The 16,394-nt window shown below is 54.9% G+C and overlaps 3 protein-coding genes across 3 annotated transcripts; 2 read left to right on the forward strand and 1 right to left on the reverse strand.

Annotated features, from left to right (window-relative positions):
• Nucleotides 1-1,158: 1,158 nt before the first annotated feature.
• Nucleotides 1,159-5,814, forward strand: HER10_EVM0001143 (cyclin domain-containing protein). Its single transcript, XM_035470899.1, has 2 exons — nucleotides 1,159-3,658; nucleotides 3,726-5,814. The coding sequence occupies exons 1-2, from the start codon at nucleotides 3,452-3,454 to the stop codon at nucleotides 4,737-4,739; spliced, it is 1,221 nt and encodes a 406-aa protein (XP_035336863.1). The 5' UTR covers nucleotides 1,159-3,451; the 3' UTR covers nucleotides 4,740-5,814.
• Nucleotides 5,815-8,385: 2,571 nt separating this feature from the next.
• Nucleotides 8,386-10,807, reverse strand: HER10_EVM0002610 (uncharacterized protein; the record flags this gene model as incomplete). The annotated part of the gene is made up of 1 exon (XM_035472316.1): nucleotides 8,386-10,807. Exon 1 carries the CDS (start codon nucleotides 10,546-10,548, stop codon nucleotides 8,386-8,388), a length of 2,163 nt encoding a protein of 720 aa, XP_035336987.1. The 5' UTR covers nucleotides 10,549-10,807.
• Nucleotides 10,808-11,506: 699 nt separating this feature from the next.
• HER10_EVM0006878 (uncharacterized protein) lies at nucleotides 11,507-16,332 on the forward strand (the record flags this gene model as incomplete). The annotated part of the gene is made up of 4 exons (XM_035476451.1): nucleotides 11,507-12,550; nucleotides 12,610-14,804; nucleotides 14,873-15,867; nucleotides 15,946-16,332. The coding sequence occupies 4 exons, from the start codon at nucleotides 11,507-11,509 to the stop codon at nucleotides 16,254-16,256; spliced, it is 4,545 nt and encodes a 1,514-aa protein (XP_035337314.1). The 3' UTR covers nucleotides 16,257-16,332.
• Between the last annotated feature and the right edge of the window lie 62 nt (nucleotides 16,333-16,394).

Below are 16,394 nucleotides of genomic sequence, written 5' to 3' on the forward strand. Positions count from 1 at the left end.
GTCCAGCGTCTCCATCCAGTCCAGTCCGTTCCTCGGTATCCGTAACGTATGCGGATTCCATACAGGCAAGTAATACCACCCACTGCGCGGGCTACAGAACAGACGCATAGGGCAGCCTCAGTTTCGTGACTTTGTGCTTCATATGGAGTGGTACCTTAATTGCTGACCTGAGGTGTTTGTACAGTAGTCGTCTGCTGGATTTCCTGATTGTGTCCATCAGCCAGCATCAAACGTAACAAAAGGCGCATCAGCCCAGCAGCAATAGTAACCTCAGCAGGCAGGACGCTACCTATCTCACTACGTACAAAGTCATACTAGGACAGGCAGTCTTGGAGAAGAGGTACGTCAATTCCATGTATCTCTATGCTGTGCATTAGGTGCGGAACTACCTCTCGGTCATTCACGCTTCCCCCAGTCTTCTCCCCTTCCCTGTGCCTAGCCTGGGCTCTTCCCTGTCGATATCATAACAAGATACTTTGGCTGTATATGCGAGAGCGGCGGCAATGGAAAGTACCGTGCTGTTTCTGGGGATCCACCTGGGGGAACTTTGCACTTGCACTTGCACTTGCACTTGCACTTGCACTTGCACTTGGGTCGGCACCAACACCAGCACCAGGAGCAAGTACTTCGTACCTCAGCAAGTATTCGCACCAGCACCACCAGCTCATTCGCACTTGCTCTCTTACACACCCCTCCCCTCCCCTCCTTCCTCCCTCTCCACCTCACCCTTCCCGTTCCCCCTTCTCCTCTCTCTCTCTCTGTCTCTCTCTCTTTCCCTTCCCGTACCTCCCTCGCTCATCCCGGCCCCCCCTCGCTCCTGCTCCTTCTCTCTCACACAAACTACGTACTATGCAGTAGACAGGAAGGTAATAATCGTCAGGGAATACCTAGGCAGGCACGAAATACACACCCACCACAGTCGCACATTCGCACCTCCCGCCCACACACACATCCTCAGAAAAAGGGCCAAAGCTGCACCTTTACGTAGGTACTTGGTCCTTGTACCCATCTAGCAGCGGGCCCCAAAGTACCTTTTTTCCCTCCCAACTTACTGCAAAGGAGGAGTCCCAGACGTACCGCAGTACTCGAGCCGGCCGGCCTGTTAAAACACCTTGGTTCTCTTCCAATCCTTTTTCATCTCCTCGGCCCTCCTCCAACCCTTTACCTACCCTCACCTCCCCCTTCTCTCCTCCTCCTCGTCCCTCCCCATCCATTCATTCCCTCCTCTTCCTCTCCCCCCGAAGACAGTCCTTCCTGACTCCTTTGCTCGCCGAAAACGAATAAAGGGTCTTTCCATTCTCTAATCCTCTTCCCCCCAATTGAGAATAGGAAAAAAGAGGAAGGTAGGAGAAAGAGAGAAGACTTAATCTGGCGACGTCCCCTCCCTGACTGAACCGACTCGTCTCCCTCGACTCCCAACTCACCACCACCAACCACGCCCAAAGCTGTCAAGGTCGAACCAGCTTCATCTTGCACACGCCCCCCTTCTTCTCCCATCAACTCCCCGACAATCCTCGACAGTTGGAAACGGTTCGCCAATTCCCAGGTTTTCGAGCTTGCAGAGTGTGACCGGAAAAGCCACAAGAGAGCAGGACCACCGCAACAAAGAGAAAGAGACTGGAACTCGATTTAAAGATATAGTGAAGAAGACCTTGATTGGTATTTTCTACACTGCTCTTTCATCAGACAAGACAAGCAAAAAGACTCCCACGTCCCTCCCGTTCCTTGCATCCCTCTCCCGACCGTCCGCCCTTCCCGCGACGACCAATCCAACCAACCCATCACCCCCTGAAGAATTCCTCGCCTCCACGACGACCAAAGGAACTCGACTCAGACGTGCAACTTCCACGACGCAACAAAACCCACACACCCATCCTCGGCCCTCCGACGACTACCACGAAAGCTCCCTTTCGTTCCGCCGGCCTGCCATCCCGCCCTCATTCCTTCCAAGAGCCCCTTTGCGATCTTGGATTGTGTCGGCCCCAAAGCTTCTCGAGCAACCCCGTTCTCCAGAAGCCCGATTCTTCATCCCCGTGGATTCCCAATCTCAGGTTCCCTCGACAAGGAAAGAAAACTACAGGAGAATCTTTTTTTTGGTTCACTATTGCTTTCTCTCAAGGCTTGTCAGACCATCGAGAATACCTCATACATGATCCCACCAGGATTATAGATCATCCCTTTTTGTCCTTCGGGCACCATCTGTGAAAAGGTACGTTTTTTTCTTACTACAACAATGTAATTCAGATGAAGATGTGCGCCTGGCCTACCTATTCACCACCATCAATCCACCTGCCCTGACCAGTCCAGCCTGATGACGGGATGAACCTTCGTCTCCATCTTCCAAACCTTCCCCTACCCAGAGCTTTCTCCGTTCACCACCATCTCCACTACAAGCACTCATCATCCCCTTTACGTTACCGCATCTGTTAAGAGCCCGGTGTCTAAACTTCACATCTTCCCTCCCTCCACAGCTTTTGCGTGCCGTTGTGGTATTTCTACTCGGCGATCCACGTACACAAAGTTTCCCCCCACATTTTACCAAGAAACCAAAACCACCACCAGTCCGAGGTCAGGATAGCTCGAGGGGATACGTTCATTCGTCGCTCCCCCAATCCCATCCTCAGGAATTGTCTCAATTTCGTCTGTCTTGACAGTCAAAGTTGCACAACAACCGTGGCGGTAAGCCTCGCCATCACTTCACACTCCAGCCCTTTTCCCTTCCCAGTTCCTGAGCCTCTGCCCTCTACTCACTCCCTTCTGCCCCTACGGTCCTCTCACTGCCTAGCCCCCCAGTCAAGAGACGCCAGTCTAGATGATTCTCCATCTCCCCTCGTGCCAATCCGTCTCCCCACCACCCACTGGTCGAATCAGGGCGACTCTATCTGAGTTCGAGATCTTCCCCCTTTAGATCGGCACCAAGCGGTATTTACAGAAGCCGGTTGCTCCTTCATCGCGCCCGTCGTCAACCTTCAAACAGCTGCTTGTCTCACTTCGTCCACTACTCTAGGCTCCCTCGAGCGCCTGCAATCGTCTAAACGAACCGCGAGCTAACCCAATCTTTTCTCTTCTTTTAGAGCCATCCACTCGACCTCTCTCATAAACGGCCAGTTTCCCGGCCACCTTTCCGTCCGTCAATCTCACACGAGGAACTCGGTCTCGCATCATTTCGGCTTCTCATCCAGCCACAGTCACTCTTTTGCCGGACCCTGTTCGCTTTCAACACGCTCCTTCTAATACTAATATTCTAATCTCTCGGTTGCACCATTCCACTCTTTCACAGCACCGATTCTGAAGACTTTTTTTTACCGTTTCTTTTTTCACGTCCTTCCGTCTCCGACCACCAAAAAAGCTTCCTGGAGAACTTAATCGTCATTCTTTCCCGTTTCGGAACTTCGACCCGTCAGCCAACCCCCCTCATACCCGCCCTCGACTCACTACATCACAATTCAAAATGGCGTACTACCAACAACAACAGCAGCACTCCGATCCTACCTTCTTCACAGAGGACCACGACGAACCCCAACGGCCAAGAATGGGCACTCGGGACGCCGCCAAGATGATTGCGAGGCAACGGCAGGAGATTATCGCCAGCGAGCTTTCCCGGATAGCTGGTGACGAGTACTTGGAGGATATCATGAAGCACATGAGGCACATGGAGGTAAGAATGAGAGGAAGGAGCAGCCACTGGCCTCAGTTGGATCGGCTTTACTGACACCCAACTTCAGGATGAGACGATGCCTGATGCCAATCTCATCGACATGCAAAGAGAGATCCAATGGTACATGAGACCCTATCTCATCGACTTTCTCATCGAAGCCCATGCCGCCTTCGCCCTCCTCCCCGAGACTCTTTTCCTCACTGTGAACCTCCTCGATCGGTACTGCTCAAAGCGTGTCGTCTACAAGCAACACTACCAGCTCGTCGGTTGCGCCGCTCTCCTGATTGCCGCCAAGTACGGTGACAAGAAGGACCGTGTGCCCCAGATCCACGAACTCAACAACATGTGCTGTGGCTTGTACGACGCCGGCATGTTCACCCAGATGGAGATGCACGTCCTCAACACCCTCGAGTGGACCATTGGCCACCCCACTGTCGACTTCTTTACCCAGCTCATCGTCGCTGAGGAGCACGACAAGGTTGAGGTTGAGCACATGGCTGCCTACATCTGCGAGATCGCCCTGTACCACCGTGACTTCGTCTCCACCAAGCCTTCCATCATGGCTCGCTCATCTCTCGCCTTGGCAAGAGCGATCCTTGGGGAGCCCGAGATCAACGACGGAGAATGGGACCACGTTGAGAACGTTACCCTGCTGACCCTCTCTCAACACCTGCACAGCCCCTCCGTCGCCCTCGCGAGGAAGTACTCATCATCACACTTCTCCGGCGTCGCCAAGAAGCTTGCGTCTTTCATGGCTCACCAAGCTAGCATCGCGCGAGCCCAGTCGGGGGTCCCTCCGAGTCCGCCTTCTGAGTCCGCCTCAAAACACTCAAACATCTACAGCACCCCCCACAAAGGCCACGGAGCTGTCGCAGGAGTAGTAGAAGGATACATGACCCCGCCCATCACCCCTGATGGCGCCGCATACGGAACCGTGAACAAGGACGCATACCCCATGCCGCCGAGATGTCCGGTCACCCCGACGCCACAACCCAACACAGCGGCGTACGCGCAACAACAAGTGCAGCAGCAATACGCCCCCTTTGTACACCAACATACGACAGGCCACCACATGGCCTAAACGTCGACTAGCACGAGTCGAACTCAGGACCGACTTGTCGGTCCGCCCCGCGGAGTCCCACACAGCGAACCAACGCTACGATACGGGCAATCGAAGCTTTCCCCTCATTATACCCGTGGCAGGGCAATTGAGCGATCTCCCAGGAAGTGGATTAAAAAGGAAAAAAAGATTGTTTGCCGCATGCATACAGAATGGTTTTTTTCATCAACACGTCATGGCATCGAGCGATTTGATTTTTATGCAACAAAGTCCATTTTCACTCAGCAGAAGTGTCCCAAAAAAAGGAATACGGATCATACCCCAAACAACCCCCGAGTTATTTTTTTCTCAACAGCATTCAGCGGCTTTTTATTACATACACAACACACCCCAACGAAGAGTTTTTACGTTCGCGAGATGGTCACCCCAGGATGGGTGAAGGATTGGAATCACAGCGGTCATCCTTCACGGTAATTTGAAGCTGGGATCCAGGCGACGAGATATCGACACCCCCGACCCATCGTTCACAACACACCAATGAAGGGACACCAGCCAAGGTCAGATTGTAGGGTCTCAGGATGAGATTCGACCTGAATGGGAATTCTTGAAGGAGGAGAAAAAAAAAGAAGCACAGTGGATTTTTTTCGACGGATCGGTGGGACCTCGATGGACTTTAACCCGATGGGAAAAGACTCTTGGACTCGCTCAAGGAAGGGAAACCTGCGGCCACTGAGCACACGAACACCTCCTGGCCGGTTTACTTTTTTCGCACCTTGGAACCAACCATTTCGAGAGTGGTGGACAGATTGTTTCCTTTTTCTTTGATCATTGAAGGCCGGATATCCCCTAATTGGCCAACAATGGATACAAAGGGATACCAAAGGAATCGGTTTTTGGTCCGCACGTTACTTTTGGAGACAAGGCTGGATTCGTTCTCTTTCGATGACCAGAAGGAAATTTCTGGATGGAGAGAAGGAAATGGGGGGATGACCATGATACGGTACCACCCCCTTACCCAGCCGGGGCGAGAGCCCTCGAGACTTTCGTATACCCGCATTTGGACTCCCTTATGTGTAAGGTAGTTGTACAAAGGCACAAAAAAAGAGTAAAAATTCTCTGCTACTTTCTCGTCATGTCTTCTGGTCCCTCTATTACTGTGTGCCATGTCTTTCTTTGTGTTTGTGTCCTATGATGAAGTCTCTCAGTGATGAATATGGTTTGGCTGGTAGCCCGGTGCTGGGCCTCTGTGTGACATGGTCCGTGATGGTTACACACAAGCGGGGAGGGTCGAGCTTCTTGAAAAGCCCACACGGGAAATGAATTTTGCCCACCCACATCCATCCCCCTGCCCCCCTCCTCCTCCCCGGGCTAATCATAGCTGTTGCATTAGTGACGCGGGATGGAGCGGCGGGAGGCCTACTATTGGACTTTTCTTGTGATGAAGTAGGCTTATGCGTTGGATAAGGTATGTCACTTCATTATGCGAGTGATTCCACGATAAGGTAGGTCAAAGTTAGGTGGAGAGAGTTTCAAGTTCGAACCTCTACCCCCGAGATTGTTCATCCGAAAGCTGGAAAGCTTGCTTGATTGATTGATCTTCGTCTGAAAAAATTCGAGACTGACACATTTTCGCTTGGGAGTGACATTGCGAGAGACATGGAGGATGAGGCTAAGCCTGTTTAGGTGGGTGGGTACTTGTAATCTGTGATGGATTATGTAAGGCGTTCAATGCAGGGAAATGGAAAGGTACGGGGGTACTTGTAGACTTTCCCATTTGACGGGGGCCGGGGTCGGGATGTGAGCTGTGCATTTGGGCATGGTGCATGGTTTTGCTGGCTTCTGATGTCTTGTGAGATTATTTGCTGGATGGCTTATTCTGGGTTCGGTATTTGAGGTAGAGATAAAGGGGGGAGGTTGGAGTTTGGGATGCGTGGGATCCAAGCTGGGTTTGTTGTCAGGATCGTTTTGGTAAGTGGTGGTGGTGTTGTCTCTCTCCCTTTTGTGTAACGGTGATAAGGTGCGCGCATGTCTCAGGGAGAACTTTTCTTTTTCCTTCTGTCGGTGAGCGTTTTCATTTTCAAGAGGATTTGGTTGAGGCCTGCTGAAGCAAGGATTGATTAAGTAGGCAACACCTTGGGCAACGTCGAAAACAGAGGTGACGAGGTGGTTTTCAGATGACGAGAGTGCCATAGCTACCTACAGAGTATGGTGACAGCATTGCTGGGGCTGATCTACCTAACTTGCTAGTGTTGTGACTCGGACATGATAAAACCAGAGGACGCTCCGTAAAATGGTTACGAAGAACTACGGAATACTGCAGACGCGAAACTTGACACTTTGTTATTCCAGGGTTTCCAACCTCGTCCTTTTTTTTTTTGCTTTCACTTCATCCGGGCTTTTGCCTTGCGACGAGGGAGGGAGGAAGGAGAGGGCGGGATTGTGTTTGCGCATTGACGGGTTTTATGCAATGGGGGTTGGGGGGGAAGCAAGGGACAACTCTGAGTGATTGACGCGTTGGCCTTGTGATGCGGGATGTGCGCTTCGGAGAATCTTATGTATTTCTCACTGGACCTTTCGTTGACGACCGACTGGTTTTGGTTGTGAATTAGAGCTTGGATTTTGCGTCTTGAATATGGGTGGCGATAGTTAGGCTTGGATGGTGGTGGTGAGTCACATTCGGGACATTGTGGGCTATGATGCGAGATCCAGAAGTACAATCCACCCGGGGCGGCCGGAGCGTAACGGCGGGAAGGGTTGGGGGATCCCGGGCTGTAGTCTTCGTTTCCTTTTCAATTCAGTCCTTTTTTCTTGGGCCTTGGATCTTGAGAGGTCGGGAGACTTTGTGGGACGGGGATATTCGTTGTTGAAGGATAGCCGTGCTGAGCCGTTTTACGGGTTGACGCGCGTGAGATGAGATGAGATGAGATAGTATTGGAGGTATTTCACACATGGTTCGGTCCCGTTCGTCTGATCTTATTGGACTTCTGTCTCCGGGTGTTGGTAGCTATTGCCTTGGGAGGCTGGGATTATCCAGGTCTCTTGACGGTGCTGTTCTTTTTTACTGGGGATGTTGTTTTGGGGATTTGTACATGCCTCATGGGCACGGATTATGCCTAGATAGAAAAGGAGTAGGGAGGGGAGGGTGGCTCAACTTGGTTTTGAGAAATCGATGTTGGAGGGATCGAGATTTCGTGATTGGGATGCGTGAGAGATATCGGGTGGTTGATATAGGGGTGGAAGGTGGGTTTTCGGTAGATGATTATGCGAGATTCTGCCTGGTTTTGAACGTCCAGTCGCGCTTTCACATGTCAGCTTGGGACTAGAGATGAGAAGTTTGGACTTGATGTGGTAGACATGTTTGTATTCGTCTCGATATTGTCTTGTAAGTTGGAAATTCGTAGCACAAAGTCAAGGATTTCCAAAATTGCCAGTCTCAGTCCAACAGTAGAGTTCTCAACTGGCACCGAAAGATGAAATGAAACATTTCGTCGAGACTTGCGAAATTGAGACTCGCGCAAGTCTTGACCAGGCTTCGCTAGCTGTATTGTCATCTTCTAGTCGCTGATGGTGAGTTGTCCCTCATGTTGAGCGAAATACCCGAGGATTGCAGTAGATGAACGCTCTCAACTTCAATTGTCAAACTCTCAACAACACTTACCTAAAAGACCTACTCAAACAATCTAACTTTCTTACGTTGCTTCTCTCGCTGCGAATTCAATGTCCTAGGCTCAATGACATGCCTCGCCCTGACGCCATTCTTATCCGTGACTGTAACCTCACTCCGTCCCTTCCATCCCTTCTCCTCAACATCAATCAAGCTTACCCCTTTCTCCCCATAACCAGAGATCACCGCCGCCTTTTCATGTTCCATACGAAGCACCGCAGGCTTCCCGCCATCATCTCGACAGACCGTCTTCCACACTTCCCTTGGATGACCCGGGTCACACACCTTCCCCGTCCCCGGCGCCCACCGCATCTGTCCAGGCATCCGATGCGCACCCAGCACATCACGCCGGTCCTCGCCCATCCAAATCGTCCGAAGCCCAGGCGTACTCTGCACATAACACACCTTGAACGGCAAAAGCCCCGAAAGACGACCGTAATCGCGGCCCTCGGCCATATCAACCAAACTCGTCGCCTTTTCAAGAAACGTCGTCCCACCCTCCGCCGTCGTCTTGGCCACAGCGTCCATACCTCCGCGAGGCGACGCAAAGGAACCGCTTCCTGTCTTGGATGAGCCGTTTACCATCACCAGCGTGATCCCGCCTAACATAGGCTCCTCCGCCCGCCAGACGGGCGACGACGCCGAGACGAGGGGCTCGCATGTGACCGTGTCCACGACGGCGACTTCCATCTCGTACAGCCAGGTCGCCACCGTGTCCGAGGCCGTCTCGATCGAGATGCGGGAGATAGCGGCGTAGGATCCGCGCTCGATGCCCAGCGCGCGGGCGTCGCGGTTGTAGAGCATCGGTAGCGTCGCGCCGCTGTCGAGGAGGGTGCGGAAGTGAAGGGTTGGCGCCGAGGGGTCGCGGGCCATGTGTGGGTGGCGCGACGGGCGATTTTGGCGGAGGGCGGATGGGGGTTTAATGCCTGCGCGAGAGGATGATGATGGTGTACGTGATTTGGGCCTTCTGGTATAGCGGGGAGGGAAGCAAGGCAGGTCCGAGTCTGAAGCGGCGTCGAGGTCGTCGTATTCTTCGTTTTCGGCGACGACTGGCCAGTCTTTCAAGTTCGCCATTGCCGCCTCTTCATCGTTGTCGTTGCACTCCTCGTGCTTCCTTTTCTTCGACACGGCCATGCTTCTCAGCAGTGGCTCCGCGCCGCAGTACGCGAGGGACTTCATCCTCCGAAACGACATGGTGACGCTATAGTGGCCCATGTCGTATGTCGAGTCCGTCTCTGGGAGAAAGGTACTCTTGCGCGCGGAGAAGAAGGGCGAGGGGCCGCAGCCGGCGTCACGGGCCAGGGGCGGCTCGATCCAGAGCCAACCTTCGCCGTGGAGGCGGCTGTAGCGGGCCAGGCGGGCGGCGCGGTCCGCGGTGAAGGAGGCGTAGGTCGGCGCAAAGTCGACAAGGTGGCCCGCGTAGATGAGGGTCCAGTTGGCAGAGTATGGGATGCGGGAGGCGCGGTAGAGGGAGATTGCGGCGGTGATGTTGGCGTGCTCGGGGGGAAAGGAGGAGTCTTGGAGGGAGTCTGTAAGGAACTTGATCCTGGAGGCGATGGCTTGGTCCTTGTGTGCTTGGAGCGAGTTCAGAGGCGTTGTCACTGAGTCTTCGTATAGGAGAGGAACGTGTGTGTCTTCTTCTCCATGATGCTGTTGTTGTTGGGCTGTGAGGGCATCGAGTTGGGCGCGGGCTCGGGTTAGTTCTTCGAGGATGGGGCCAGCGGCGTCTGGGGTCGATGAGAGGGTTGACTCGTGGATTGCTTCCCATTGAGCGACGAGGCGACGCGCGGCTTCTACGACGGTGAGATTCTTGCCCAGCGGTGCGCCGATGACGAGAGGTGGTGTTTGGGATGATGCCTGAGAAGTTTGGGGATTGTTGCTGGGACTCTCGGCTTGCACTTGGCGACGCCATATAGCCTCGCGCTCTTGAGCATCTATCTCTATGCGGATTTGCTCGTCGAGCTCTCGTTCGTGAGCTTCGACTTCCAGACGACGGGCAGCTTCTTCTGGACCGCACACATCGGTCTCTTGGTGGTTTCCATCTTCGGCATGGGCTGAGTTAGACTCTGGCTGTGATGGGAATTGCGAAACGGCGGCAGGCGAGTCGCGGATGTGAGTATCCACGCCGTCGGAGCCAGAATCATCGGGACTCTGCTGACGAGACATTGTTTTTGCCGTGAAGGGAAAGAGTCTATAGCAGAAGAAGGAACAGGTCTTTGCTGCATTGATTTACTTGCAGAAGTCTGCGAAAGCCTTTTCTACTTTTTCTGGAAGCCCATTGCTTGGAGATGACAGGAGAGAACCAAGGTTTCTCCTGTTCGATTCTTAGTATATGTGACCTGTCAACATCCGAATGTCTGGCCTCAAACCTCATTTCATAGTTGCTGGGGTTCGCGGCTTCGCGACAAGATCAGGTAGCCGCCGTTGCGACAACCGCAAAACCACACGACAAAGAAACGAACCGTGTGCTCTGTCGCAAATAGAAAACCCATTCTAGCGAGAGAGCACGACCGGAACAGGCAATGCAATATCGCGTCCTGAATGCATTGTCGAAACATTGACCGTTCATCCCTTTCCTCCCTCTGTAAGTGACCTTTCTTTGTTGTCGCCGTTGTTGGAGGTCTTTGTGGCCGCATGGAAAGACCGCCATGCCTCCTTATGATGCGCTCTTTGGATTGACCACAATGCGACAGAGAGAGTCATTGAGAGAATCTATCTGACTCTTTGAAAATCGTAAAATGGGAATGCTTCGCAAGTCGGGTGGAAACTCGAGTTCCCTTCAACTTTCTGCTTTCTCAAACTTCCCCGTTCCTTTTGTCAGGTTTTGCTCCCCAATATCTCTATCTTGCGCAAGGTGACCATTCTTCTCAAACAGTTGCCTGCAACGTCACAGCTCCTTTTTACCTGGGAGCTTGGACTTTTTCTCTCAAGTCTGGCGTTCTGTTCTCTCCCCATCCTGGGTTGTTCCCTTACCTTTACTGTTGTTGATTTCGCAAGTCTAACAAGAGACCTCTGAGCACAAGCAACAGCAGCCAGGATGGCGCAAGCAAGGATGCGTGAGTGTCACCTTAAGCCAAAATCGTGATGTCCACAGTCTAACCGTACTGAAGCTGAACTGGCCGATATGGTCAGAAGGCAATATCACAGGTTCCCTTCCGATACGTGGGAAGCTACACGTCTCGCACTCGAAAACCCAGAACCCCATCGCCTCTTCGAACACATAGAGACACTCATCTCCACACGCAAGATCGATGCGATTCTTCATAGTAATGCGGACTTCCGCGGGCTCATGGCAAGTCTGTACGGTCAACGGTACGAGTGGCTTCAAGATGCGGACCTCGGAGACGCTCGTTGGGGGGTGACCCAAGAAGAGGGCGTCGAGGATCTCGCCGCGCAAGCCAAGGCAGCCGAAGACGACGGTCGGAGTTTGGAAAACCGGAAGGGAGATATCATGCTCAGGAAGATTGTCGAAGGCGGCGACGATCTAGAAAGGTGGGCCAAGATCCTGGGCTTCGAGGGCACCAGCTTCTCTCGGGCCGAGATCGAAGCCGTCGCAGCAAATATGAGAACCGAATCTGGGTTGGTGGAAGGCGAGGGCCGTCCCGCTTATGGTGTGGGAGAGGAGAGAGAGGGCATCGGCGGCCCGGATACCACTGGGTGTCTGGACGGACCCGAAGGCACGTACGGTCCTTCGACGTACGCAGGTCAGTCGAGCCTCCTTGTCGACGAAGAGCCGATCCAGCCTGAGACGGTACCGCGAGCCCCTACCGAGGGCGGAGAGGCACCCAGGAACCCCTTTACGACGGAGTGGCGTGCCCGCGATAACCCCGGCAAGTGGAGGTGGCCGCAGACCTTTGACCCCTATTACAGCAGCAACCAATTTGTCAGGAGGTCGACGAAGTACAAGCATCCCGAACGGAACTCCCCTCCAGACGACGACGAAGATGATGAGGAGGAAGACGAGGAGGAAAGTAGCGAGTATGAGTCGGCTCAGGAAGGGGAAGGAGATAATTCTGAGGGTGAAAGGATGCCCCCGAGTGCGTTAGCTGCCTTGGCCACGACTATTCGGACTCGGACAAAGTCTAAATCAAAGACAGTAACATCTACTCGAGACCAAGGTTCTCGAAGCAATCAGAAAGACAATGACCGAAAAAGTTCACGGTTACGCGTAAGTCAGATAGACCAAAGGAGTTGCCCTCGAGAATGAAGCTGACGCAGAGAGGTCAGCTACCAAAGACGAGCCGTCCGACTACCACCGAAAGACTGCCTAGAGGTAGTGAAGACGGACGAGCTTCTATTCGCTTCTCGGGAGTTACGGAGTCGCCTCCAAAGCCTCAAGGTCCTGTGAAACCCCCTTTCGTTTTAGACTCCAGGGCAACGCCTCCGCGCGATGAAACGACTGCCCCCTATATCACCGTCGCCGACATATCATCATCCACTGGGCATCGTTTACCGGCAAGCCGATCTGGACGCGGCAGTCGTCTCGTGAGAAACTCTGCCCTCGCTCCTCCATCGATACAGCCCCCTCGTATCTTCACGCCCGCTCGAGAAATCTATGTTTCCGAGTCCGCATCGCCCAGCACCGCATCAGAGGCATCCGACGTCGATATGGTCGACCCCGAGCCCGAAGATGCCGATGCTACTGCTGCTGCCACTGCCACCGGCAACGACGGCGAGACCTTTGAAGACCTTCGCAGCAAACCCTACGACAGCCAGTGGCTCATCAACTGGTTCAAACAAGACCCCGCCACCACCGACGAGGACTTGCGCATGATCGACTACAAGGGCTGGCGCATCCACGCACCCAAACTCCAGCTCGTCCGCATCAAAAACTTCCTCGCGGACGAGGATATCGACCGCACTCTCGGCTGGGAGCGCAAGTTTGCCGAGATTGGCGAGTTCTTGGAGTACTGCATCCGCATGGACGGCGTCACCGAGAAGGACTGGTACGTCGACCTCCGCGAGGCGATCGCCATGCTGCGCACCCACGCGCTGTTCGAAGAGCACCACTACGGCACGAAGAAGCTCGTCGTCGACTTCCCCAAAATGAGCAACGTCAGCACGCGGCTGCCCCCCTTACTCGACGGGCGCGACATCGTCGTCGAGAAGAGGGCCAGGGATCCTGTACGGCCTCGCTACCTCCTACACCGCGTGCCCGAGTCCGTCCAGGACGTAGACTACCAGATCCCCGGCCCCCTGCTGCGGATGGCGTTTCTCAAGTGGTTTCGCGAGGACGGCAACCTCGTGTGGGTCGCGGACCCGAACAGCGACGAGACGCCCGGCTCGGGAGAACGCGGAAAGAGGTTCGGGTACGAGCCAGACTTCAACATGGCGCTCACGGAAGACGAGTGGTTCGCAAAATGCATGACGGGAGGGCCCGAGACGACCTCGGACGAGCTCCATGGCGAGGCCAACTTTTACCTCCTCATGGACGAGTACGTGGGCGGCGAGGTCAACACGTACGAGCACGAGGGCAAGACGCGCAAGTTGCAGAAATTCTACCCCGAGGGCGAGACGCAGCAGCGCTTCGCCCGTTTTCGAGGCGCGAAGCGCGCGGCGCTGCAGCAGTGTCTCTCCCACTTCAACAGCGAGGAGAACGTGGCGCTCGCAAGTCCCTTTCGGAAATTGGTGCTGCCGCTGACCAAGAGGGAGAAGGCGGCTGCGCTGGCTGATGCGAAGCGGGATATCGTGTACAAGCCTCACTCCGTCAAGGCGCCGCCGCCGGGGACGAAGCTTGATCCGCTTGGTATCACGTATTGGCATAACCAGATGCAGGCAGCCCATCGCGAGCGCGCGAATACATTGTGGGGGAAGACGGTGCGTAGTCACGAGAAGATGCTGGAGGATATGGGGGTCGACAAGGACACGGTGAGGCTCCCCGAGCAGCTGTACGGTCCCGTCACACCCTGGCACTTCTTGAGGAAGGGCGAGAGGACGGTGCTCATCGACTTTCGTCACCTGCGCACCCTCCGTGAGAAGCTCACGAGAGCGTACAATAAAGATCCGCGGGAAATGCTCGAGGGCGTGATCAAGAACATCGAGTACGGGCTCAAGGGGGCGCCCTCGTGGGACATGGAGGAGGTCCTAGCCGCTCACCGGGAAAAGAACGGCGGAAACTGTCGGCCCCTAAAACCTTGGGAGGTGGATTGGCTAAGGTTTGTCTGCGGGCCCTCCACGACGGTCAAGGCCCAGCAGTCGGTGCTCCCGAAGCTGGGGCGCGACTTTGCCGTGTTTGTCGCGCGGATGCAGGCGTTGCTGGACGAGCCGAGCCGGGAGTGTCTCTTTGCGTCGCAGGATCGCAAGAACACGCTGCAGCAGGTTGCCGGTGCTCTCAACGTCGGGATTCGAACGGGCGACTATTTCTTCACTGATGATTTGGTCAATAAATACAGTAAGGTGCTGGCCGAGTATGGAAGACTCACGTAAGTCCATCCCCCATCTGATGAAAAGGCATCAAGAGACCAAACACTGACAAAACGAAACCTCTCAGCTACGAACGCTCGGAAACCGGCGAGGTCTCGATCAGCCGACCCAAGAACGACTGGCACCCAGAACACCGCATGAACTGGGACATAGGCACCGACTGGGCCCAAGAAACAGACAACAACAAGCTATTATACCACCGCCTCAACGTTCCAAATCCATTCGCCACGCGGGAATGGCCCTCGGCTTTCGCAAAGGTGGACGAGATCAACCTGACGCGCACGCTGACAAAGGAGCTCCTCTGGACCCTCGGCTACCGCCTAGGCGTCGAGCTCGCCAGGTGTGTCGTGAACCTCCCCATCATCAACCAGCGCCTCAACCACGGCAACGACTGGGAGTACCGCAAGACGCAGCTGCAGGACGTCCTGGGCATGTGGGGCAGCAGCTTCTCGCGGGAGAGGCCCGGCGAGGAGGACACGGTCACGCCGCGGGTGTCGTACAAGAGCGTCGTAAAGGCGGGCGAGCCGCAGACGTGGACGGAGGAGATGACGGAGGACGAAGCGCGCGAGGTCGTGCGCAGGGGCATCATCGACGAGCTCTCGCGCGGCCACGGGACGCTGTGGCCCAGTCGGCCGCGGTGGTTCCACAGGCACAAGGATGACAAGCGCTTCATGACGCTGCACCGCGAGCGAATCTGGGACTGGGCGTCGCCCGGCGTCTGCGAGAAGAAGAAGCGGCAGTTCTTCTCGGTGAACCGGTGGCCGGTGCACCTGCAGAGCAGAGAGCGGCAGGAAGAGATCAGGCGGAGCGCGACGGACGAAGGGGTGCGGAAGCAGGCCGAGGCCGACGAGCTGCGGACGAAGATGGCGAGGCTCGCGGAGAGCGTGAGGCCTACTGCGGACGAGATTCGGCAGGCGCAGATGGCGCAGATGCTTTCGGTGCCGTACCATGTCGGCGACGACCGGAGGACCGAGTTCTTTCCTGGTGTGACGGAGTATTGGGGCGGCGACACGGAGTCGCAGAGGCGAGATCTTGAGAGACGTGTGGAGGCAATGATTAATGGTGAGTCCTCCGACTTCCGCCCACACTCATCACGGACACAAAAGTGTGACCTGATTTACTAATTGCTTTGTGTTATAGAAGAGCTATTCCCCAATGACGGCCTTGCGCCTCGCGGAACGGGATGGATCAGTCGTGAGACGGTCCAGACGCCCGGCGCCGAAATCCCTAAAGTGATAGAAATTGATCCGGACCTGGTGCCGAGAAGCGTTCCGGCCCGGGTCCCCTCGGGGCGAAGGACGTCGTCGGCCGCGGGTGGGGCGAGTGCGGAGGAAACTCAGCCGGCGCCGTCGACGGGCCGGCAGTCGCTGTTCCCGCCACGGCACCCACCGCGGAAGAGACGAGTGCGATTCAACGTCGCGGCCCAGGAGGGTAGCGATGCTGAGAAGTAGGCTTCGTTGGAGGGTGCAGGACTTGACGGCTTCTCGTTTCATTTCTTTGCTTGAGGCGTTCTTGGTTACGTGTGCTTTGTACTTTTAGATCCGGGTTATCATGCACATATCCCTCAAACTTCATTTGAATGTGCACAT

Source organism: Colletotrichum scovillei (genome assembly GCF_011075155.1).
Source record: "Colletotrichum scovillei strain TJNH1 chromosome Unknown Contig00002, whole genome shotgun sequence".
NCBI lineage: Eukaryota > Fungi > Ascomycota > Sordariomycetes > Glomerellales > Glomerellaceae > Colletotrichum > Colletotrichum scovillei.

Coding starts and splice junctions, on each gene's coding strand:
- HER10_EVM0001143 (XM_035470899.1), top strand. CDS start 3,452: ATGGCGTACTACCAACAACAACAGCAGCACTCCGATCCTACCTTCTTC. Junction 3,659..3,725: donor AGCACATGAGGCACATGGAG/GTAAGAATGAGA, acceptor ACCCAACTTCAG/GATGAGACGATGCCTGATGC.